The sequence below is a fragment of the Salmo salar genome, chromosome 25, assembly GCF_965601325.2.
Source record: "Salmo salar chromosome 25, fSalSal1, whole genome shotgun sequence".
Lineage (NCBI taxonomy): Eukaryota > Metazoa > Chordata > Actinopteri > Salmoniformes > Salmonidae > Salmo > Salmo salar.
This window is the reverse complement of record NC_138315.1, coordinates 20,608,034-20,635,308: the sequence shown is the minus strand read 5'-3', so window position 1 is coordinate 20,635,308 and position 27,275 is coordinate 20,608,034. Positions and strand designations below refer to the sequence as shown.

Here is a 27,275-nt window from a genome sequence, read left to right as displayed (position 1 = left end):
GTGTGTGTAGTGTGTATGTGTAGCTAGAAAGATGCTGCCTGTGAGCGAGTATGTACTTGAAATGGGCAGGACTTGGGGAGACTCCTGAGTAGGAATGTCAGGCATTTCATGGTGAGAGGAGCTGCAGCCCTGGCCTAAACCCCCATCCTTCTCCACCCTGCAGAGGGTGTCAGGAACAGCTGGGGGTCATTTTCATCTTAGATTAAGAACATGTTGTGGTCTAACAGTCCTGGATATTTTATAGGGGAGAGTTGCACAATCTTGGCGCCAAAATAGCCCTGAAAGATCTACCACTGCAAGAGGACAGTGTTCGATCGTTGGAGAGCCAGAGTTTGTGTGTAGAGTAGGGCTGCAATACAGCACTACTCTGGGACATAACCATGTTGAAAGCACTCAACATGGCTAACACCACATTACAGTGGATCACGAACATACTGTACACAAACATGAATATACTAGAGTTCGTTGTGATACTTACGTTAATGTTGAAGGATTGGACGGTGTTGTCCAAGAGAAGTATGTTGCAGACCACCTCCGTGTGCTGGCTGTCGCGTGCCAGCTCCGACGCCCGGACATTGTAAGATCTGCCAGCAGGCAACCGGAAGCGTGCGGTCATTACGGTCCAACCAGGGTCTGCAACAGAGACAGAGAGACTAAGGAAGCGGACAGTGACAACCTGGCCAATGCACAGATCACTGTAGAGTTGACATGTACACTCTTTTCTTGTCAAGTCAGTCTGGCAACACTCATACAGAATGACAGTTGTGAAATTCATTATTTTGGGAATGAGTTAAGAGGGCCGCAAAGTCTATCATACAGTACTACTGACATCAGCACTACACCAACAAGCCTTCACACGCAGACGGAGCAACAAGTGCTCCATCTGACAAGAATGAAAATGAATAGGGAGTACAGCAGCCTACATGCTGAGTATAACTCCATGTGAACTCCCTGACAGAATTGCACCTCTAGGGATCGGCTACACTGCAGCCAAGGAGGTCAAGGCACCTTCATTTAAACCTGATGGATCCATATGGAAGGCTTTTCCTTGCCTTTGAGTGGTTGTCACAAAATATCAGGAGGCATCACCGATGATGAATTTGAATGGCAGGAGATTGCCTGTGTTCAACTCAGCACTTCTGCACACACAGACATAGCAGGGGACCCCAGGGACCAATTCAAGTGTGCCGTGGAGAGTCACGAGAGCACTTGTTCCACGAACATACGTTGCCTGCTGCCCTAACGTACTTAGTATTTCTGGGAATGTAAAATCTCCTACAAGGGGGTACCAGCCCTCCCAGATTAATACCATATTGTCCATCTCTTTCTACAACTCCCAGATATGTCTTTAGCCTGTCATATAGAGGTTCTGAATATTGTCTGATGGGTAACTAAGTCGCTCTGGATAAGAGAGCCTGCTAAAATGACAAATGCAAAATTAATATCTTCAGGCGTATGCTAATGCAGTGATAGCAAAAGTGCTCTTAGGACAGGAGATACAGTACTTGGAAAAGATTAGCCTAGTGTTTAAGAAAGGCCCTGGGGGGATTACTTACAGCTCACTAGTCACGCATACGGTATGGAAAGATGAATCTGATGAGATGCACATGTACAATAATATTAAAGAATCCCTTCCAAACATCACATCTTCTATATCTCCCAGAGTCAAGTTGAATCATGTTCACCGTAGTTGACGTCAAACGAGCAGTGTCAGCAATGTGAAAACATGTCATCTCTGTAACCGGCAGACTCCCAGGGATGCAGCGGCTGCGTTTGCCCTCACAACCCTGGTGTCATACATGTGGGGCTCTACATCGAGTGGATGGAGCGGGTACGCCGGGCAGCGATGAGGTGAAGTCATGAGGAGGCGCCTTCACCGCAGCTCAGTGACACACAGCTGCGAGCTGTTCCGTTCAGCCTCTCAGCTAGGCTGTGGAGACTAAGACAACCATGAGCCAAAAAGCTGTTTGTTGGTTTTTTATCATTCAACGGACGCAAAGGTTCCCAGCTGTAATAAGAGAGCAAAACTACTCACGCCCATGATAAAAACTGTATACATCACAATTCCCACAAACGAGTTCCGTTCTAAATGAAAAGCAGTGTGTGTGTATATATAATAATAAATGTGTAATTAGTCTCCACATCCCGTCCCAATGAGAGGAGAACAAAGCCCAGTGAGTTAGCAATCCAGCAGGCAGCAGGACGGCCGGCCGCTCAGCCGGGAACGCTCCGCAAGAATGCTTCCATTATTGCTTCCTCCAGTCAGCAGAGCTTCCAAACACTGGGCCTGGGCTGCCGTGTGTGTGTATCAGGCCTAATGATCCCAGTGGGCTCCTCTGATGCTCTCGGCTTATAACAGACGTCCCAGCAGCCCCCGTCTCTGTCCCCCATCTTCCCACCTCCTTCCCAATCCTCCATCCGCCAAACCCCTCCACAGTTACACCCATCGGAAAGGTACAGTATGTGTCCTCACAACAAATACTCAAGTTGTGTCCCAAATGGCAACCCTTTCCCTTTATAGTGCACTACTTTTGAACAGAGTCCTATGGGCTTTGGTCAAAAGTAGTGCACTTTATAGGAAATTGGTTACCATTTGGGATGCATCCCAAGGCTTAGGTCAGTCACAGTGCAGACCAGAGGATAATAGAAAAGCGAAGAGGAATCTGAAGATATCCTTTCCCCCCTGCTACAGTAACGTGCAGTAGTGTACTGTACACTGTTCACCAAAACTGGGCCACCGAGAGAAACAGGTGGTCAATTACAGATGTAGAGACTTGTTTCATCTTCATGTGGGGTGATATCGAACGACAGCTGGAGAGTGCTGTTGTGAGACTTGGACAATTCCTGCCAAGATCGCCAGCTATGTGACAACGCAAGGATGTCAATACAATTAAGAATAGAGGCTTGTTTGAGAAAACTAACAGCAAGGGACTACCCTCCCTTGGTTGAGTACAAGAAAAAGCAACACTACAGGTCTGCTGTACTAGTATCTAGGACAGCACAGAGAATGGGCTCACAGACAACAGAGGGGAAGAATGCTTGTTTCATAGAGAGGGCGTTCAGGGGTTGTAGGTAGCATTTGACCCGTGACTTTCTGGATAGCCGGACACCACCTATTTTGTTGGACGCCTGGGGTAAAACCATACAATGTTAGTAGGGAAATGCCCCTGTTTGTAGCTATGAGGACAATATCCATACCCTCACTCTACCGCAAGCTTCCCTGTACTCCTGGTGACACACACTTCCACTGGCTGCATAGCGAATAAATTATCCTTGACTGATGAATATCACTTAAGGTCTGTTCCCATGTCCAATCCATAGGTTAGGCCTATTTTTTAGGCTGGTACAACACAACAGCAACACCAAACTGGAGAGCACTGTTACGCTTCATTTCAGCAAAAAGGACAACACTATAAATCCTAGTCCCAGAGTAGCCATATTTATGATGAAGGTAAGCAGTTTGTTTTCTGGTCCTTGTTTTTGGAGGACATTCAATACTGTTGCACTATTGACCTTGAACATATTGAGCTGGTGTCAAACACCTTGCAATGGAAACAGAAATATCCCAGCTGGCATTTGTAACAGGACACCAGCAACTGAAAAAAAACACTTCTAAAATGTTTTATTATGCTTTCAGAATAAGATCAGTGAAGACATTGTGACAGCATATAAGCTACAATGAATCAATTTGACTTAGCCATCCAGGACAAAAAGTACCTGCTCACTATCATCTCAGACCTTCATAAAAATATACATTTATACAATCACACGAACAGCACTGAGTTGTGTTGTGCTCTCCCAGTCTCCAGTCTTTCCTCGTCCCATTGTGGGTAAATGTTTGGTGTGTTTATGTTACTCTTTTAGAATAAATTCACCCCATCACTCCCAAGCAAGACCATTATGTAAATCATCAACTCCTCGAAGTTGGGCTGTGACAAATGTAAAATGTTCCTTAATGTTTAAAACAGATGTTTTGTTGCATTGAAATAATAAAAAAATACAATTACATGTGAATTCACATTGCAGATATTTTCCTGCGTATAACCCCTAGGTGGCAATGCAATTCCATCTACAGCAGCTGGCTACCAAACGGCCCTCACCTTACTGCTGTCCCCCACCCACTCAGCAACGATGGTAATTAATGCTGTTTTTAGGTTCTCTGCTGTCCCACTTCTCAATGTGATGGCTCGTTGCAGTAATGTACAGTGGTTCATCCTTTAAAAGTTGCAGCGTACTGCAGGGCAGCTTGCATGGTGCCGCAGAATTCTATGGCACGTTATTTAAGTGTGAACCACTGGTAACATTAATGCTAGTTAGTGCTAGTTTGACCAGAAGGCATCTTTGAGAAGCATTTTGATAGCCTTCAATAATGGCTGTACTAGTGAATGCAGGCATGCAGGAGAACGGGGTTCAATTCCCCGACGGGGAAGGAGTAGGCTGTCCTTGTGAATAAGAATTTGTTCTTAACTGACTTGCCTAGTTAAATAAAGATTACACTAAGCATCTAGAGGCGAAAGAAACGCACATGAATTTTGGCTAGCGGAGTGGAACACTTGAAAAATTAAAAGGAGAGCCGCACGCTCTAGGAGCTCAGAGGCAATCATTTAATAACCAACGTTGACAGACTAGCTGTCTTCATCAGGGTATGTGAGCATAACATTTCTACACCATCATTTTCTAATTCTAGTCTAATACCCAAATGGAGAATAAGTGAAAATAAAAACCTCATTGATTTATCAAGACCAGTCCCCATGCTCGTCTCTGAGCAGCGCGAAACGATGCTAAAATAGTTGTAGGCTATTGCTTCAAATCCTATTGCTTCCAACTTCAATATGCTCTTTAAATAAGACCTACACCACTATTAACAGCACATTACTCAACACTAGTGAGACTCATGTCGCCTATGGTAGGCCTACAGTATATTGAAAAATATGACGTGACTCTCCGCCAATAATTACTTTGAGGATTGAAGGACATTTCTGTAATTGTCAAGTCCTCCTCTTGTTCACCATCCAAAGGACACAGGGACAACTCAATCTTTTTTATTTTTAGTTTGCCTTCAGTTGATTGGTCTGTCCAGTAATTTAGCCAGTAAATTAGGTTGTAAACCTTTAAAGACAGAACAAAAAGTTACCATCTTAATTAAACATTTTAATGAACTTAAATTAGTTTAAACATTTAAATAACATTCTAAATAACTAAGATGAATTAACCATTTAAGCCTTTTACCATTGGCGTCTTTGGACTGAACCTGTGAGTGAACTTGGAGTTTTCCCTCTGAAGTTTGTTCTTCTGAATGACTGACGCCCTCCATGCCTTCACAGGTGCTCCAAATCAGTGAAAATGATTGATCAGGTGACAAGCAGCCGGTTTACTGCTGCTGGTGCACTCTGGGAAGTGTAGTTCTTTGACTCACTCCTGATATTCAGCTCAACAGTAATTCAGTGATATTTATTCCCATTGTAATTCGTTATGGATCCATAACTAAATAAACATTAGCATTTTCAAAGACTATTTTTATCATTATTTTATTAATAAAAGCATAAAGATCCCAATTATTAGTTACATTGTTTTAGTTTGACCAAGAACAGAACAGAGAACGTTTCCCAAGTCAGCGCCATTATTAGCGCAATGCCCATTAAAGTGTTGCCAGTGTGTCGGGGTGGGGGTCCACCCCCTTCCTCCTCCATGGGGTGAGACATTGTTACTAATTTGTAAATAATTATCAGTTTCTATTTAGGTTTGTCACCCATTCATTATCAGTTAGAGACACAGTAGGCCCGAAAAGCACAATCGGTTCTCTAACTCCCCCTCGCGCTGGTCTGGAGCAATGAAGTGGTGACGCAGGGTACCGTACTAAACCACAAATTACCTCCAAGTCCCGCGGCGTAAGATCGCAACTTTTAAAAGAAGGAACCACTGTATGCAGGGGTCGAGTTAATGCAGAATTGTGTTTTCATTGGGGGGAAAATTATAAAACGCATAAGAAATATCTTGCTGCGTTTTGTAAACATTTCTGCTTGGCATCAGACTCATTTTTGGCTTCAGTTGCACTTCTCCACTCGGATAAGAATTCACAGAAGGGCATTCTATCAGCAGACAGTGCTCCGACTGATCTGTAGCATTTCTCATTTTTATCAAATGACATTTGGAGTTATTTTCTGCCGAGTATGTTGCACTAAAAAAAGTTGGCTATTTTCTGTGAAGGACAACTATAGTTGCAGACCCCTGATTACTCTACTGAAGCAAAGGAAACACTTGACTTTAAATATAAAACGCAAGTGAAATGGTTTAAAACGCAGATTTTCTCATGGTCTGTTTGAACATTTCGGAACTCTAACGTGACCCGTGTATAACAGCTTGTTCATGTCCAACAATCTTAACACCACGTGTCGGGCTTTTGAGAGCTCACGCGTTGTACTTGCAGAGCAATCATTGTACAATTTCTCCATCCGGGCCGTCACTGTTGTTTGACATGGGACGCGGCATCTTGTAGTCTGGTTCTAGATATGCCATCAGCGCGCATTGAAGCCGACATGCTCTACCATTGACAATGGCTGCATATCAACCGCAATAATTTCTGTAATCAGGTGGGAATTCATCACTTCGTCCCTGAACGCACTTTCGCGTGAAGAGCCTGTCTAGCGTCTGTTGCGGGCCTGCGCCCGCTGCCAGCAACGGTTTGGGTCTCACGGTGCCTCCCTTTCACATGGTTAAGCATCACCTGTACTACCACTGTAGCTCAATTCCACCAAGCAAAGTTTTCATTTAAAAGTATTGCCATACAGGACTTTCACTGCTGTCGTTTGTCTCACCCTGCCATTTTTCCAACAGTTAATGATGTGTGGAGCGCTTCAGATCTGTGGCAAATCATTTGAAAGATGCATATCTCCTCCTGCGAAAGTTACAGCATTGTTGCGTTAGGTATTTGTACAATTTGTATCGGTCCATTTATGACGATGGGGACCTGTAGTGGTAGTTCTGTGATAAAAACTGTTTTTCACAGTGCAGTTAACCTGTTAGGGCTAGGGGGCAGCATTTGCACGTCTGGATAAAAAAAATGTACCCGATTTAATCTGGTTACTAATCCTACCCAGTAACTAGAATATGCATATACTTATTATATATGGATAGAAAACACTCTAAAGTTTCTAAAACTGTTTGAATGGTGTCTGTGAGTATAACAGAACTCATTTGGCAGGCAAAACCCTGAGACATTTTCTGACAGGAAGTGGATACCTGATGTGTTGTATTGACTTTAAACCTATCCCATTGAAAAACACAGGGGTTTAGGAATATTTTGGCACTTCCTATTGCTTCCACTAGATGTCACCAGCCTTTACAAAGTGTTTTGAGTCTTCTGGAGGGAGATCTGACCGAACAAGAGCCATGGAACGATGATGTCCCATTAGACACCTGGCGCGCGAGTTCATGTTGGGTACCCTCGTTCCAATACGTTATAAAAGAGTATGCATTCGTCCACCTTGAATATTATTCATGTTCTGGTTAAAAAAGGCCCTAATGATTTATGCTATACAACGTTTGACATGTTTGAACGAAGGGAAATATATTTTTTCCCCTCGTTCATGACGAGAAGTCCGGCTGGCTTAGATCATGTGCTAACAAGACGGAGATTTTTGGACATAAATGATGAGCTTTTTTGAACAAAACTACATTCGTTATGGACCTGTGATACCTGGAAGTGACATCTGATGAAGAGAATCAAAGGTAATGGATTATTTACATAGTATTTTCGATTTTAGATCTCCCCAACATGACGTCTAGTCTGTATCGCAACGCGTATTTTTCTGGGCGCAGTGCTCAGATTATTGCAAAGTGTGATTTCCCAGTAAGGTTATTTTTAAATCTGGCAAGTTGATTGCGTTCAAGAGATGTAAATCTATAATTCTTTAAATGACAATATAATATTTTACCAATGTTTTCTAATTTTAATTATTTAATTTGTGACGCTGACTTGACTGCCGGTTATTGGAGGGAAACGATTTCGTCAACATCAATGCCATAGTAAAACGCTGTTTTTGGATATAAATATGAACTTGATAGAACTAAAAATGCATGCATTGTCTAACATAATGTCCTAGGAGTGTCATCTGATGGAGATTGTAAAAGGTTAGTGCATCATTTTAGCTGGTTTTATGGTTTTGGTGACCCTGTCTTTGAATTGACAAAACATTACACACAACTCTTGTAAATGTACTGTCCTAACATACTCTAAATTTATGCTTTCGCCGTAAAACCTTTTTGAAATCGTAAAACGTGGTTAGATTAAGGAGATGTTTATCTTTCAAAGGGTGTAAAATAGTTGTATGTTTGAAAAATTTGAATTTTGACATTTATTTGGATTCAAATTTGCCGCTCTTGAAATGCACCTGCTGTTGATGGAGTGCACCACGGGGGGGACGCTAGCGTCCCACCTAGCCCATAGAGGTTAACATGGATTTTTTTCCAAAACGTTGAAGATACCAATTTCGTTGAAACATTTAAAACATTCACACCCCTACATCAGAGAAACCATTCAATCTCTAAAGGCCATTCATACACACAAATAACCCAGCTAAATAAACATTTAGAAAATAAATTGTATCTCAACTGTATTTCAGGTCGCTCTCTAAGGAGTGGTGTCTGAGGTTTGTTGCCTGATGGAGGTCTACTGCTTGTATTGGAAAAACTTGATTTCCTAACTTTCGGTAGTAACACATGTTTCTGGTGTTCACTGGAACCTGTGTGAGAGTCAGTGGCTAGCTTACAGCTGAGTGGCCAGCAGCCCACAGGTGGAGGAGGCTAGGGGATAGTGTAGAGGGGAGAGAACAGGGGAGGGGAAGGTGCCGTTTACAACTTAGGGTTTTACACAAGAGAGAGCTCCATTCCTTTCCAAGAACATCAGCTTTAATGTATTCTGAGCACACAAACATTACTCAAAAGGTCAGTTAGCTGAGCCCAGCGGCGGCCATGGCGTTGTCGCACTGCCCGGCCGGCCTCAACCCCCATGACCTTTACAGGCCCGCTTCCTGGGTTTGAGCTGTCAAATTAATGCTCACAGGATTGTACACTTTTCTCTTCTGGCCAAAACAACTTTGACCCCCTCCCGTTTAATTTCCAGACGCTTTCAGGGCTCCGGCTGTGAAGGTTTTTAAGACTGGTGTGTTTGCCAGTAGGGGCAAAATTTGCTTTGCCGTCAGCTCAGTCCAGAGTTAATTGAAAGCACACTGTGCTTCTGTTAAGCTACTGTATGAACTGGGCAGCTGTCAAAGCATGAGCATGCTGGGCATTTCAAAAGGTCTACATTAACTTGTAAATTGATTAAAATAAGGTTGAGGATGTAGATGTGAAGCCTTTTCCCCTTTACATTGATATGTATTGCAGTTGGAGCCATCAATATCCCATGATCATAAAAGTGTGTTGAAATGTTAGCATCAGGAAGTCTATGAATCTCAGCTGAGACTGAGTGACACCAGACTTATTTCCTCAACTTAAAGCATTAGGAAGGTCAGTGTCCTCATGAGGTCTCATGACATGACAGACTGTCATGACCTCTGCCTGGGATCATGACTCTACTTCACACACACACCACAGGCAGAGAAACACACACGGCTTGTATATTTTTAACCAGCGTACTAGCAAAACAAGACTAAGAACACATTCGCTAGTCATAGTTGGTCAACATATACACTCAAAACATTCACTACTTTACACCGACTCCACTAATTATCAAATGGGACAGCAAGATGCTAGTCCTGGGCCGAGTTCATCATTTTAACAGCATGCTGCTCTAACTATTTACCTGCTATTCAACGGTCATTGTAATTGTGCATTAAAACTAAATCTGCTTAGGTATTGTGGTACAGATAGGCCAAGGCTACAGTCTATTACAGGTTCTTGGGCAATTAAAAATATAGTATGATTTATTAAAACCACTAAATTTCCAAGTGTATCATGATTAACAGATCAGTCATCCAGTGATGTGAGTCAAAGCGGAAACTGGTTACACAACATCATTCAGGAGGAGCAGTTCAAAACAGGAGACACTCAGTCTCTTTCCCGTCGCACTCGACTGAGGACTTCCAGAAAGAGAAACAGAAACATACATTTTATTAAAGCAGCACATTCCCTCTGATTTTTTTGGTGCTTACATTAGCAGGTTTAAATGTTAGGGGGTCGTGTTCTGATCACGCTGCGAATTTCCACCCACATCCACCTCGACCTTGCACATTCCTGCCTGGCAGCTGTCGCGGTGGGGAGGCCAGGTGCGCCATGGAGTAGACCCCCTGCTGCTCCTGCAACGCGTTGACGGTTAACGCTGCAGCCAACTAGAGCCAAGGCAGCATGCCTCACGCCTGGCCTGATGGGCAGCTAACAGCCGGGTAGCTCACAGTCCACTAGCTCCAGAGGAGAGGTGTGGCAGCAGGCAAGGGGAACAAGCCATGGAGTTCCAGGGAAATCGATAGGCTGTAAGTGAATCAGCCTCTTCATTAGAGGAGCTGTAAAAGGCCCCAGGAGGTGCACAAGCTCAGGCTGCTGGAGGTAGCTACTAGCTAAGTCTGGCCGATGCATTGCTTAGATTTGGACAAAAACGTCCTCTGTGGGCTCCATGACTGCCAGGTTTTAGAATTGAGAGAATCCTGGGAGGTGTGGGTAGAGTGAATTACTGACACACACAACTGACCCTCTGTTCTTCAGGCTGTGTTCCTAAGAACACTGTCAGGGCATGTGTCAGTAAGTCCTAACTCACAACCAGACATTGAATTGTCTTGGTAATGGTATTGACTTCAGTCAGCCAGGGGTCACATTAACGCAGGATTCTGCATTTTTCATGCAGAAAAGATAAACCGCAGAAAAATATCTTGCTGTGTTTTGTAAACACAGATGTAAAATGCTTGTTATTGTAAATTCTGCTTGGTGTCAGTCAGGGTTCACTCCAAATCATGAATGTAAAAGGACTCATTTCGTGCTTCAGTTGCACTTCTCCAATCAGATGCAATAACCCATCTTTGCTCATCATTAGATCACCAGACAGCGCTCTGACTAGTGTAGGCTACTTTTCTCCAGTACTTTCCTCCAGTGTAGTTTTTCCTCCGGTAGCAAGTTAAAATGCAAGATTAACTTCAATTAAAACATTAGGAAATGTAGCTGCCTACAAACTTTCAATGTAAAACACAGGTGAAATGGTTTACAACAGATTTTCTGGCAGTTTGTATTTTGAAAATGTAGATTTCTGAAATCTAATAAAACCCCTGAAAGTGTTAGAATACTTTTAAAAAAGGCTCTTGGCATTTGGACAGGAGTTGACCAGCAACTGCTGTCAGTCATTGGGTGCATGTTGGTCAGTTGTGACGTGTTTATTTCCTAAAATCACAGTAGGTGGTGGATCAGAGGTGGAGATGATTCTCGAGAAGGGAAACACCAATATTATTAAAAGGAAACTGCCCACAATTTGATCCTGCCTAATCCTTCTATCACATTCAGATTTGTGCCATTAGCTTTTAATTGAAGATTAACAACGCTCTGCCCAGTCCTTTTGCGAATCATGCTCTGACCCATGGAGAGAGAAGAGGGGAAATTAAAAGGGGTGCATAAGTGGCAGGACACAGTCAGGTTAATGGTTTCAGTGTGGAATCCCCTCTCTGCCTCAGAGGAAATGGGGAGTCACACAGAACAGACAAACATTCTGAGAAACCACACAGGCCTACTTTAATCTTTTTCCATGATAAAAACAGGCCTTTTTCTGCCTCGCAACATCTAAAACCGTCAACTGAGTGCACACGCAAACAAACACACACACCAGCTGCTCACAGAAGGCATAAAAATGAATTGTCTTGCACGCACATGTTCACCTTGGAGATGGAGTGCCTTTAGCATGTTCTTATTGTAATTGTACTGTAGGCAGCAACAACACTTTCAGGATGTCATACTAAAAAACACTGTACACACACACACACACACAAACGTGAGTGAGTGAGTGGGCTGAGAATATGACCTAATAGACCCAGCAGCACATTTGGCTGATGACTGCTGTGACCCTCTGATATGATATAATGTAGGAATGGCAGGTCCCCAAGCTCCTGCTACGCTGTCCTGCCACTGAGCTACTATATCATTTCCCCTCAAAATGACATTACAAAATCACAGATTAATCTGATTGTCAACATTTGCTCACTTCAACCAACCACATTTTTTTTTTTTTTTTATGGTATAGGGGGCAAAAAAATACTTCTTATAATTTCTGCTGAGCTTCAGTCACAGTTCGTTCCAAATCACAAATGTAAAAATAAAAATGCTGTGCTTCAGTTGCACTTCACTCAAAATATATCTTTGCTCTCATCTTGACCAATCAAAATATAGCATTCACCAACACGCATGATCAGCAGACAGTGCTCTGACTGATGTGTACTTCTCTCCGGTACTTCTCTCTGGTGTCATTTCTCTGGCAGCAACTTAAAATGCCAGATTAACTTCAAGCAAAACATTAGGAAATGTAGCTGACAACTGTTTCGATGATAAACATGATAAATCATCTGATGAAAATAAAGCTATTTTCTGACCGAATGTGTTGCATTCATTAATTTTGTGTGAAGAAAAATAGTTGCGAGGTTTGACACCCACCATCTTAGATTGTTCCGAAATCATATACGTGACCCGATTCAAGAAACTAGGCCTATGTTGCAAGTCACGACTTCACAGGAGAGCAGTTAAGGTAAAATATATATATAATGCCTTCTAACATGTCAATTTTCATGTGCCTTAATAACAAATTTGTATGTCATCTGTAAATACGAATAAAATAGTTAAATTACGAGCCTAGTTGGTTTAGCCACAGAAAGACATCAACCTTCGCGCTAGCCATGATTGGCTGAGATAATGAGATGGGCTGGACATGCCGAGAGATGAGTTTGGATTGGTCAGCGGTGTAGAATCTTGTCTATACAATGAGCTGGTCGTTATGCTTAGATAATCCTTTCTACTGCAGTTTTTTCAAAATATATAACGTTAGCCATGGAGAAGTGCAAATATGCTGCTACTGTTCTCAATAACATTGCTGCCCTGAATTTTTCAGGCGCTATCGACAAAGTTCAGTGGTGAAAAAGTTGGACTACTTTCTGTAGGACAATTGTGCCATACTGACTCTGAAAATGTAATAAAAAAGGGGTTGCAGTCTACCGTGAAGCTTTCATCCATGTATACGGGTAAGAATCTAACTACAGATTCAGATATAAGTTTCTAATTTTGTCAGAATGTTGTTTCCATTGCAAGTTAAAGCTTGCTGTTAGCTAGCCAGTTGGAGATTGATGGCTGGCTTGCTAGCTAACATTGAACCTATTTGCTTAACTTCACCTAGCTATGACAAATCGGTTTGTATTGCTAGTTACGTTACTCTATGGATTGGGATTTTAGTTCATGTTTTAGCTAGCTAACGTTACATGTCTAAACAAAAGCTAGCTAGCTAACGTCAGCGGAGGTTAGATGGCTGGCTTGCTAGCTAACATTTAACTTTCATGTATGAAGTGTGTGTAACATTCGTGATGTTCTCTCAGAATGCCATTTGGCATTGCTAGTTATAGCTTAACTAGCTAACATGGAACCTATTTGGTTAACTAGCTAGCTATGACAATCAGTTTGTATTGCTAGTTAACTTCTCTAGGGTAGGGGGCAGTATTTTCACGGCCGGATAAAAAAAACGTACCCGATTTAAACTGGTTACTACTCTTTTCCAGAAATGAGAATATGCATATAATTGGTAGATTTGGATAGAAAACACTAAAGTTTACAAAACTGTTTGAATGGTGTCTGTTAGTATAACAGAACTCATATGGCAGGCCAAAACCTGAGAAGATTCCATACAGGAAGTGCCCTCTGACCATTTCTTGTGCTTCTGTGGCATCTCTGTCGAAAATACAGCATCTCTGCTGTAACGTGACAATTTCTAAGGCTCCCATAGGCTCTCTGAAGGCGCCAGAAAGTGGAATGAGATCTCTGCTGTCTCTGGGCTAGGTACAGGAGCGCTGTTTGTGAGTGGTCAGGCTGGTGGCTCAGAGACAGGAGATGCGCGGCCCCGAGAAGTGGCCATGTTTTTCTTTCAGCCTTTGAACGAAAACAACGTCGCCCGGTTGGAGTATTATCGCTATTTTACGAGAAGAATAGCATAAAAATTGATTTTAAACAGTGTTTGACATGCTTCTAAGTACGGTAATGGAATATTTTGAAATTTGTCACGACATGCGTCCGCGCGTCGCCCTTCGGATATGGACCTGAACGCACGAACAAAACGGAGGATATTTGAACATAACTATGGATTATTTTGAACCTAAACAACATTTGTGGTTGAAGAAGAAGTCCTGGGAGTGCATTCTGACGAAGAACAGCAAAGGTAATCCAATTTTTCTACTAGTAATTCTGAGTTTACTGAGCCTCGATGTTGGCGAGTGTCTGTTTAGCTAGCCTTGATGGCCGAGCCATCTACTCAGAATATTGCAAAATGTGCTTTTGCCGAAAATCGTGAGTAATTTAGTAAATTCACCGGAAGTTTGCGGTGTGTATGCTAGTTCTGAACGTCACATGCTAATGTAAAAAGCTGGTTTTTGAGATAAATATGAACTTGATTGAACAAAACATGCATGTATTGTATAACATAATGTCCTAGGAGTGTCATCTGATGAAGATCAAAGGTTGGTGCTGCATTTAGCTGTGGTTTTGGTTTTTGTGACATATATGCTTGCTTTGAAAATGGCTGTGTGATTATTTCTGGCTGGGTACTCTCCTAACATAATCTAATGTTTTGCTTTCGCTGTAAAGCCTTTTTGAAATCGGACAATGTGGTTGGATTAACAAGAGTCTTATCTTTCAAATGGTGTAAAATAGTCATATGTTTGAGAAATTGAAGTTATAGTATTAAGGTTTTTGTATTTCGCGCCACTCGATTCCACTGGCTGTTGACTAGGTGGGACGATTTCGTCCCACATACCTGAGAGAGGTTAAAGCTTACTGTTAGCTAGCCAGCAGACATGAGATGGCTGGCTAGCTAGCTAACATTATGTGTTTGAACTGTGTAGTTACGTTCTCAGAATGCCATTTTGCGTCTATTGGATAAAAATGTTCAAATATTTGTATCTGGAATTTGTCTTTCAGCATCAGTAGATCACGCATGACTCAACTCCACCAGTCATAAGGAGAATGGTCTAATCATGCCTCCCATAAAAAAAGAGCTGGCCCAAGCAAGCACAAGTTACAAATGAAGCATGAGGACTTGCAGCGACTGGTAAACTTCAACAACTATGCAGAGGATAACGCAATTGTATTACCAGGACAAACACTTTGGTGGAAAGCTGCTGTCATCCCATGTGACAAAAGCAGCAGTGTGGCATCTCAACAAGGAATCGATGACAACACTTGGTATGTGGACTGGTATTGGGCCTGGCGGACCATGCACAAGCTCCACCAGTCTGTACCTTCATGATCACAGACCACACCAAGTTTGCCCACGACTGGTAATGCGGCTCCAGAGTGGGGGAGTGGTCTAAGGCACAGCATCTCAGTGCAAGAGGCATCACTACAGTCCCTGGTTCGATTCCAGGCTGTATCACATCCAGCCGTGATTGGGAGTCCCATAGGGCGGCGAACAAATTTGGCCCAGCATCGTCTGGGTTTGGCTGGAATAGGCCGTCACTAGTAAATAAGAATGTTCTTAACTGACTTGCCTTGTTAAATAAAATAAACTCAAGCAGGGCTTCAGAAAGACCAGTGAACACTGAGATTGCTGGTGTTGTGAAGGACAGCACTGAGAGATGTCAACATTCCACAGATGGTTGGACTGGAGGATGGTACAGTGCTGGTGGAAAGCTATGGCTGGCAACAACACCTGACTCCGTACTTCAGGCCGCTGCCACAGATCAAGCAGTACCAGCACTTCAGGTGAGTAACATTCATTGCATTTTATGAGGTTATTATCTAAACTTGGGAGGTGAATTGATGTTGTAATGTATTTTTTGTTGTTAACTGTTTTACAGCTTCGATGCTATGGAGCCTGGTGCTGTTGCCAAGGAGCGTTCGGACTCAGTCGGGACCAGGTTTCAGCTGCTGCGCAAACTGACATCCTTTCTCCCATAGATGGTCAGCCTGTACAAGCACCATCTGGACTGGACACAGCTAGACAAAAGTATATTTATGAGATCAGGGAGTTTTGCGACAAAAAGGCTATGATCATCACATGCCCTGCACCAAAGTCAAGGGCAGTACAGAAACAGGCTCTCTGAATCTAGATTCCCTTGTTCATGAGTGGTTCAGACTAGAGGTCGACCGATTAATTAGGGCCGATTTCATAATCGGACATCGGTATTTTTGGACGCCGATTTGGCAGATTTAAAAAAAAATAATAATCCTTTATTTAACTCTGCAAGTCAGCTAAGAACACATTTTTATTTTCAATGACGACCTAGGAACAGTAGGTTACCTGCCTTGTTCAGGGGCAGAAGGACAGATTTTTACCTTGTCAGCTCAGGGATTCAATCTTGCAACCTTACGGTTAACTAGTCCAACGCTCTAACCACCTGCTTTACATTGCACTCCACGAGGAGCCTGCCTGTTACGCGAATGCAGTAAGAAGCCAAGGTAAGTTGGTAGCTAGCATTAAACTTATCTTATAAAAAACAATCAATCATAATCACTAGTTAACTACACATGGTTGATGATATTACTAGTTTATCTAGCCTGTCCTGCATTGCATATAATCGCTTAGGTACACGTTGCTCCAACCATAAACATCAATGCCTTTCTTAAAATCAATACACAAGTATATATTTTTAAACCTGCATATTTAGTTAATATTGCCTGCTAACATGAATTTCTTTTAACTAGGGAAAATGTGTCACTTCTCTTGCAAACAGAGTCAGGGTATATGCAGCCAACTTCGCCAAACTGGGCATGATTTAACAAAAGCGCATTTGCGAAAAAAGCACAATCGTTGCACGACTGTACCTAACCATAACCATCAATGCCTTTCTTAAAATCAATACACAGAAGTATATATTTTTAAACCTGCATATTTAGCTAAAAGAAATCCAGGTTAGCAGGCAATATTAACCAGGTGAAATTGTGTCATTTTGCGTTCATTGCACGCAGTCAGGGTATATGCAACAGTTTGGGCCGCCTGGCTCGTTGCGAACTAACTTGCCAGAATTTTACGTAATTATGACATAACACTGAAGGTTGTGCAATGTAACAGGAATAACGTTTTGTTTTCGAGATGATAGGTAATTAATATGGTCGAATCCGGAAACTAAGGCTAGTATTTATGTTATAATTAAGTCTATGATTTGATAGAGCAGTCTGACTGAGCGGTGGTAGGCACCAGCAGGCTCGTAAGCATTCATTAAAACAGCCCTTCGCAATGCATTGCGCTGTTTATGACTTCAAGCCTGTCAACTCCCAAGATTAGGCTGGTGTAACCGATGTGAAATGGCTAGCTAGTTAGCCGGGTGCACGCTAATAGCGTTTCAAACGTCACTCGCTCTGAGACTTGGAGTAGTTGTTTCCCTTGCTCTACATTGGTAACGCTGCTTCGAGGGTGGCTGTTGACGATGTGTTCCTGGTTCGAGCCCAGGTAGGAACAAGGAGAGGGACGGAAGCTATGCTGTTACACTGGCAAGGCTAAAGTGCCTATAAGAACATCCAATAATCAAAGGTATATGAAATACAAATCGTATAGAGAGAAATAGTCCTATAATATCTACAACCTAAAACATCTTACCTGGGAATATTGAAGACACATGTTAAAAGGAACCACCAGCTTTCATATGTTCTCATGTTCTGAGCAAGGAACTTAAACGTTAGCTTTTTTTACATGGCACATATTGCACTTTTACTTTCTTCTCCAACACTTTGTTTTTGCATTATTTAAACCAAACAGGTGTCATTAGTTATTTGAGGCAAAATTTATTTTATTGGTGTATTATATTAAGTTGAAATAAGTGTTCATTCAATATTGTTGTAATTGTCATTATTACAAAAAAATATATATATATTATATATACAAAAAAAAAGTACATATAAAAAAAGATCTAAAATAAAACAAAAGAAAAATGTAAAAAAAAAAATATATATATATATATTTTTCTTTTAAACGGCCGATTAATCGGTACCGGCATTTTTTTGGGGTCCTCCAATAATCGGCATCGGCGTTCAATAAAATCATAATCGGTCGACCTCTAGTTCAGATGGACCAGTCATCAGCACTATCTGCAGTGCCTCTATTCAAATGACTAACACACGCCATACCATTTTTAATTCTGGTGCTGAGCCACTTTACCCTTGATCGTATGCATATCACTATTGATATTGTTCGTGTACATGCGGTATATTTTATTTATAATGACACTTTCTGATATTGCTACCATGCAAGCAACAATTTGGCTGTACCGTTTACACCTTCTGTAGAGACCCATCCACTTAGCAAGACATAGCAAAATATTGATATACAATACCAATATTGATACGTTCGTAACACGATTTCGTGACATACCACAACAATATCATATGACCAACAAAAATATTTGGCGCATGCATCTGTTTATGTACTGTACATGTGCACCTCACTCAGGTTTCAACTCATTGCCTTAACTTATGTTTGGAATACTATGTGATAAGTGTGTGTGTGTAACAATATACACTGCTCAAAAATATAAAAAGGGAACACTTAAACACATCCTAGATCTGAATGAAAGAAATAATATTATTAAACACTTTTCTTTACATAGTTTAATGTGCTGACAACACAATCACAAAAATAATCAATGGAAATCCAATTTATCAACCCATGGAGGTCTGGATTTGGAGTCACACTCAAAATTAAAGTGGAAAACCACACTACAGGCTGATCCAACTTTGATGTAATGTCCTTACAACAAGTCAAAATGAGGCTCAGTAGTGTGTGTGGCCTCCACGTGCCTGTATGAGCTCCCTACAACGCCTGGGCATGCTCCTGATGAGGTGGCGGATGGTCTCCTGAGGGATCTCCTCCCAGACCTGGACTAAAGCATCCGCCAACTCCTGGACAGTCTGTGGTGCAATGTGGCGTTGGTGGATGGAGCGAGACATGACGTCACAGATGTGCTCAATTGGATTCAGGTCTGGGGAACGGGCGGGCCAGTCCATAGCATCAATGCCTTCCTCTTGCAGGAACTGCTGACACACTCCAGCCACATGAGGTCTAGCATTGTCTTGCATTAGGAGGAACCCAGGGCCAACCGCACCAGCATATGGTCTGACAAGGGGTCTGAGGATCTCATCTCGGTACCTAATGGCAGTCAGGCTACCTCTGGCGAGCACATGGAGGGCTGTGCGGCCCCCCAAAGAAATGCCACCCCACACCATGACTGACCCACCGACAAACCGGTCATGCTGGAGGATGTTGCAGGCAGCAGAACGTTCTCCACGGCGTCTCCAGACTCTGTCACGTCTGTCACATGTGCTCAGTGTGAACCTGCTTTCATCTGTGAAGAGCACAGGGCGCCAGTGGCGAATTTGCCAATCTTGGTGTTCTCTGGCAAATGCCAAACGTCCTGCACGGTGTTGGGCTGTAAGCACAACCTCCACCTGTGGACGTCGGGCCCTCATACCACCCTCATGGAGTCTGTTTCTGACCGTTTGAGCAGACACATGCATATTTGTGGCCTGCTGGAGGTCATTTTGCAGGGCTCTGGCAGTGCTTCTCCTGCTCCTCCTTGCACAAAGGCGGAGGTAGCGGTCCTGCTGCTGGGTTGTTGCCCTCCTACGGCCTCCTCCACGTCTCCTGATGTACTGGCCTGTCTCCTGGTAGCGCCTCCATGCTCTGGACACTACGCTGACAGACACAGCAAACCTTCTTGCCACAGCTCGCATTGATGTGCCATCCTGGATGAGCTGCACTACCTGAGCCACTTGTGTGGGTTGTAGACTCCGTCTCATGCTACCACTAGAGTGAAAGCACCGCCAGCATTCAAAAGTGCCTTCCTACGGCTCCCATAGGCTCTCAGAAGGCGGCAAAACGTTGAATGGTGACTTTGCAGGCCATGGCTGAAAAACAGTAGCGCATTTGGATAGTGGTTGATCAGAGAACAATGAGACTGGGGGCGCGTGCACGAGCCGACACCATGTTTTTATTTTTCCGTCTTTGAACGAAAACAGGGTTTCCTGGTCGGAATATTATCGCTTTTTTACGAGAAAAATCGCATAAAAATTGATTTTAAACAGCGGTTGACATCCATCGAAGTACGGTAATGGAATATTTAGATTTCTTTTGTCACGAAACACGTCGGGCGCGTCACCCTTCGGATAGTGTCTTGAACGCACGAACAAAACAGAGGATATTTGAATATAACTATGGATTATTTTGAACCAAACCAACATTTGTTATTGAAGTAGAAGTCCTTGGAGTGCATTCTGACGAAGAACATCAAAGGTAATCCAATTTTTCTAATAGTAAATCTGAGTTTGGTGAGGGACAAACTTGGTGGGTGTCAAAATAGCTAGCCCGTGATGGCGAGCTATCTACTCAGAATATTGCAAAATGTTTGAGAAATTGAAGTTATAGCATTTATGAGGTATTTGTATTTCGCGCCACACGATTCCACTGGCTGTTGACTAGGTGGGACGTTGCCCAGGGAGGTTAAATTATTGATAATCTAACTGCACTGTCCAATTTACAGTAGCTATTACAGTGAAATAATACCAAGCTATTGTTTGAGGAGTGTGCATCATTTTGTACATGAAAAGCTATTAATAAACATATGCAATGGTTCATTGGATCAGTCTAAAAGAAATGCATGATTTTTCCTTTCTATTATCAGATCTAATATGTTATATTCTCCTACATTAATTTCACATTTACATAAACTTCAGTGTCCTTTCAAATGGTATCAAGAATATGCATATCCTTGCTTCAGGTCCTGAGCTACAGGTAGTTAGACTTGGATGTCATTTTAGGCGTATCCTTAAGAAGTTTTAACATTTCATTTCTAAAGTTGGCAACACAAAGCAGTAGCTACTGAAGCTATACGTCTTCAGAAAGTTGCAAGAAATACAAATCACTGATGCATTCTTTACATTAAGGCTTTCGATTGAACAAGTCTGTGCTTGCTTTTTTCTCTAGGGAACTCGGAACCAACTAGAGTTGGTCGGTATGCAGATTTTCATATCGTCATACCATCCTCTCACCCCGGGATTTACGATATTACCGGTTTAGTACACAAGGGGGCGCCAAAAAAAAAAAAGCAAAATTCTATGGAGGCTGCTAGCAAAACCTGCTAATGAGAGCAAACAAAAATAAACAAATTGCAAAGACAGGAAAACCAGCTCATAAAGTTATACATATATAGGTAGGAGCTCCTGAATGTCATTTTTGGAGAGTTTGGACATTATCCAGCAGCATGTCAAGACGCTGTGTGGAGTCTGGAGTTGCTAGGACAATGGGCCTGCCTACTCTGAGAAGATGGGGGGAGGAGCAGACAGCCGAGAAAAGAGGAACAAAAATGCAAGGAAATCAAGGTAGCAGTGGCAACTGTGCAAATAACTCATCCAAAGCGCGTAGACTTCTCAAACACAGCAGAAAGCTAACAATATGGTGCCTGTCAACTTATTAAAATTCAACCACAAAGGAAAAAAATAAAACGTATAAGACATAACTTGATGGCGCCGGAGCAGAAAGCAGACGTTTTACATGCCCCCAACCGAATGTGTTTTTTGTTTGTTTATCTGAGTTTGTAAAAAAAATATGTAATACACATTTTGTATATAATGTTTCCGCTACCGTCTTTTATGACCGAAAATAACTTCTGGACATCAGGACTGCGATTACTGACCACGGACTAGCAGAATGCTTTTTCTTCTTTCACGACTGATGACCCCGAGGATATACGGCTACCTCGGGAACAGGCCCCGACCCCCGGGATATGCGTGAAGAGGAGACGTTGAAAGAGGCCGGAAAGTGGGTTGCCTTCTGAGAATCGAAGGCGATCTAATAAATCCCCACTTCCCTCAATTCTGCTAGCAAACGCACAATCTTTGGACAATAAAATCGACGAGTTACTGGGAAGATTAAACTACCAATGGGACATTAAGAACTAACATCTTATGCTTCATAGAGTGGTGGCTGAACGACGGCAAAAATCAACATACAGCTGGCTGGTTATACAATATACCGGCAGGATAGAACAGCGGTGTCTGGTAAGACAAGGGGCTGCAGACTATGTATTTTTTGTAAATAACAGCTGGTGCACTATATCTAAGAAAGTCTCGAGCTATTGCATGCCTGAGGTTGAGTATATCATGATAAGCTGTAGACCATACTACCTACTGAGAGAGTTCTAACCTATACTCTTCGTAGCTGTTTAAAATACCACCTCAGAGGTTGGCACTAAGATAGCATTGAATGAGATGTATTCCGCCATAAGCAAACAAGAAAACGCTCACCCAGAGACGGTGCTCTAGTAGCCGGGGACTTTAATGCAGGGAAACTTAAATCTGTTTCATCAAATTTCTATCAGCATGTTAAATGTGCAACCAGAGGGAACTCTGGACCATCTATACTCCACACAGATGCAAATAAAGCTCTCCCTCAATCTCCATTTGGCAAATCTGATCATAATTCCATCCTCCTGATTCCTGCTTACAAGCAAAAATTAAAGCAGGAAGCACCAGTGACTAGAACAATCAAAAAGTGGTCAGATGAAGCAGATGCTAAGCTACAGGACTGTTTTGCTAGCACAGTCTGGAATATGTTCCAGGATTCCTCCAATGGCATTGAGGAGTACACCACATCTGTCATTGGCTTCATCAATAAGTGCATCGATGACGTCGTCCCCACAGTGACCGTACATGCATACCCCAAACAGAAGCCATGGATGACAGGCAGCATCCGCACTAAGCTAAAGGATAGAGCTGCCGCTTTCAAGGAGTGGGACTCTAACCCAGAAGCTTATAAGAAATCCCGCTATGCCCTCCGACGAACCATCAAACAGTCAAAGCGTCAAAACAGCACCAAGGTCGAGTCGTACTACACCGGCTCTGACGCTCATCCGATGTGGTAGGGCTTGCAAACAATTACAGACAACAAAAAGAAAGCACAGACGAGAGCTGCCCAGTGACACGAGCCTACCGGACGAGCTAAACGACTTCTATGCTCGAAACACTGAAACATGCATGAGAGAATCAGCTGTAAGGTAAGGGTAGGTAACAACACATCCGCCCAGCATGATCCTCAACACAGGGGCCCCTCAGGGGTACGTGCTCAGCCTCTTCCTGTACTCCCTGTTCAATGATTACACAGCCAGGCACGACTCCAACAACATTAAATTAAACAGTTGTTGGCCTGATCACCGACAACGAGACAGCCTATAGGAAGGAGGTCAGAGACCTGGCCATGTGGTGTCAGGACAACCTCTCCCTCAACATGATCAATACAAAGGAGATGATTGAGGACTACAGGAAAAAGAGGACCGAGCACACACCCATTCACGGGGCTGCAGTGGAGCAGGTTGAGAGCTTCAAGTTCCTTGGTGTCCACATCACTAACATGGTCCAAGCTCACCAAGATAGGTCGTGAAGAGGGCACGACAAAACCTATTCCCCTTCAGGAGACTGAAAAGATTTGGCATGGGTCCTCAGATCCTCAAAAGGTTCTACAGCTGCACCATCGAGAGCATCCTGACTGGTCGCATCATTTCCTGGTATGGCAACTGCTCGGCCTCCGACTGCAAGGCATTAAAGAGGGTCGTGCGAACGTCCCAGTACATCACCGGGGCCAAGCTTCCTTCCATCCAGGACCTCTATACCAGGTGGTGTCAGAGGAAGGCCCTAAAAATTGTCAAAGACTCCAGCCACCCTAGTCAGACTGTTCTCTCTGCTACCGCACGGCAAGCGGTACCGGAGCGCCAAGTCTAGGTCCAAGAGGCTTCTAAGCAGGTTCTTCCCCCAAGCCATAAGACTCCTGAGCATCTAGTCAAATTGCTACCCAGACTATTTGCATTGCCCAACCCCCGACCCCTCTGTTGTCATCTATGCATAGTCACTAACTCCACCTACATGTACTTACTACCTCAACTAAACAGTGCACCCGCACATTTGACTCTGTACCAACCATCCCCCTGAAAATATTATTTTTTTACTGCTGCCCTTTATCTCTTATTCTTATCCATATTTTTTGGAAATTGCACTGTTGGTTAGGGGCTCGTAAGTAAGCATTTCACTGTAAGGTCCACACCTGTTGCATTCGGCACATGTGATTAATACAATTTGATTTGCTGTGTTTCGTAAAGCCTGATCTAAAATGCTTTTTGTTGTAATTTCTCCTCGGCATCAGACTAATTTTGTGCTTCAGCTGCACTTCTAAACTCAGATGAGAATTCACAAACAGATGATATATAGCTACTTTTCTCTGTGTATCCAGCCTCCGGTAAAATGAAAGATTAACTTTACGCAAAACATTAGGAAATGTAGCTGGCTAAATTCTTTCAATTATAGGCCTAAACAATAGAAATATGATGGCAATGCATCATTTTAGCCAAAAACACCTTGCTTTTTCATTGCAACATAATTTACTTGAGTGGCTGCCCGCCAAAAAGCGTTGCACTTTGTCGTCATCTGATGAAAATGAATGTATTTTCTGCCGAATGTGTTTGACACATTTTCTGTGAAGGAAAACTATTAGTTGCACGTCCCTGATCACTTTATTGAAAAAAATAATAAAAAAACACTTTCAATATAAAACGCGACCCATCACAACACACCTGGACTCACCTGCTCCCGTTTTCTCCCGTTGTGCTATTTACAAACACATGACTGACTCAACTGTTCTGGTGAATTATGTAAGCTTCATAATGTAAAATAATGTGATGGGTGAAATAAGAGTGCAATCTGATTTATCTCCTAACGCATTGCACAAGTTGACTGCAGGTATTTAGTTAAATATAGCAACACATTTTTAGAATGTAATTAAAAAACGTAAAAGTAGTTTCAAAAGACAGTCATTGGTTGATTTTTCTATTTCCAAATACCCCGGAATATCGCCCAAACCGAGCACCAACTGCACAGAGAAGCCTATCATTACAACAAGCATTATTTTTTCCTGATCGCACTTGTGCTCCCAAAATAAAAAAAGTCAGGTGGCACAGCAAATTAGAGCATATGTGATCAAAATGGTTGCACTTTAGAGCCCTACTCATTCCTCTGTGCACCATGTTGCCTTCGCTGATGAATACCATTCATTTAACTGGCAAGCCAGCAATAACCGAATTACGAAATTAAAAGATTAGCCAAAACACCTTTGGTTCAGAGTCGTGAGGCTGGGAGAGTAAACACAGCTGTGTTTTGACTTTTGGAGATTTGCTGAAATGGATGTGATATCCGCATGGCTGGCCTACCGGCACTCTTATGGATTGCCACACATGCTGTCTCTGCAAGGGGTGCTGACATGGTGCCCTAGACCTGCACACATAACACTGTTGGAACACCCAGTGTGTGTGTGGCTTTCAATGCAGGGGTTTACTAACCAGAGAGAAACTGTAAAAGCTAAGAGCTGTCTCCGGTTACTCCTAAGCTAAGAGCTGTCTGAGGTACTCCTGAGCCAAGTCAACACAGCCATCAATCTTGGAACTGCTGCCCTCTCAGAGTAGCCACATTTTTTGACTGATTGACTCAATCTCCATAGACAAACATTGGCAGTAGAATGGACTTACTGAAGAGCTCAGTGACTTTCAAAGTGGCACAGTCATAGGATGCCATCTTTCCAACAAGTCAGGTCGTCAAATTTCTGCCCTGCTAGAGCTGCCCCGGTCAACTGTAAGTGCCGTTATTGTGAAGTGGAAACGTCTAGGAGCAACAACGGCTCAACCGCGAAATGGTAGACCACACAAGCTCACGGGACTGCCGAGTGCTGAAGTGCATAAATATTGTCTCACGACCGAGTTCCTAACTGACCCTGGAAGCAACATCAGCACAAGAACTATTCATAGGGAGCTTCATGAAATGGGTTTCCATGGCTGAGCAGCCCCACACAAGCCTAAGATCACCATGCGCAATGCCAAGCGTCGACTGGAGTGATGTAAACCTCGCCGCCATTGGACTCTGGAGCAGTGGAAACGCGTTCTCTGGAGTGATGAATCTAGCTTCACCATCTGGCAGTCAGATGTCCGAATCTGGGTTTGGCAGATGCCAGGAAAACGCTACCTGCCCCAATGCATAATGCCTACTGGAAAATTTGGTGGAGGAATAATGGTCTGATTTTCATGGTTTGGGCTAGGCCCCTTAGTTCCAGTGAAGGGAAATCTTAACACTACAGCATACAATGACAATAGACAATTCTGTGCTTTCAACTTTGTGGAAACCATTTAGGGAATTACGGCCACTCCCTATATCAGCATGATAATGACCCAGTGCACAAAGCGAGGTCCATACAGAATTGGTTTGGAACGCCGACTATGAGACAGGCCTAATCGCCCAACATCAGTGCCCGACCTCACTAATGCTACTGTGGCTGAATGGAAGAAAGTCCGCACAGCAATGTTCCAACAACTAGTGGAAAGACTTCCCAGAAGAGTGGAGGCTGTTATAGCAGCAAGGGGGGGAACCAACTCCATATTAATGCCCATGATTTTGGAATGAGATGTTTGACAAGCTGGTGTCCACATACTTTTGGTCATGTAGTGTAGGTGTATAGTCACTTATCATAAAACAAACAAGGATGGCAATTGGATGCACATGCACAAAGAATATGTTCCCATTGCAGTCGACAAATAAACATAAAAAAATAATAATTGTGAGAGCATAATAGGACTATGAATACGGCCTCTTTAGCTTTGTTACTGTCATCTCAGCAGTAGTCTACCTCATAGTAGATTAGCTAGCTGGGTCCAATCAATCTATGTGGCTTCACCAATGCTCATGTCAGCAGGTGCAGTCTATCCCAATTATTCCAGCACCTGAGCCCCTCTCTCCCAAAACCCCACCCACACTCCACTTCAAAATCAGGGATGCCTGGTTCAGGTGCACAACCCATTAAGCCAGGACTCTCTCCACAGGCCATTTCATCTTTACCAGCTGAGTCCCCTAAAACAGGTTTTATTCTAGTTTATACAGAGGCCTCTCTCCTGGCAAAGACAGGCACAGTCTCATAGGCATGAATCTGATTTCTCGCTGAATCCTGACATGGCCCTCTCCAGTAGGATTAGGCTATGTGAAGCAAAGTAGCTATCTATGGGGGCCATATTAGGTGAATGAAATGAGGACATGTGAAA

At 43.0% G+C, this 27,275-nt stretch overlaps 1 protein-coding gene across 3 annotated transcripts in view; it reads right to left on the bottom strand.

Annotated features, from left to right (window-relative positions):
- The window catches only part of LOC106586301 (tyrosine-protein phosphatase non-receptor type 4), a 95,695-nt gene that overhangs the window by 66,863 nt on the left and 1,557 nt on the right, over window positions 1–27,275 (bottom strand). For all 3 annotated transcript variants that reach the window (XM_014173445.3, XM_045707341.2, XM_014173447.3), the window contains exon 2: window positions 479–633. In XM_014173445.3, the coding sequence (XP_014028920.3) occupies window positions 479–616 (138 nt within the window). In that variant the 5' untranslated portion in view covers window positions 617–633. The remainder of the gene's footprint in view (window positions 1–478; window positions 634–27,275) is intronic.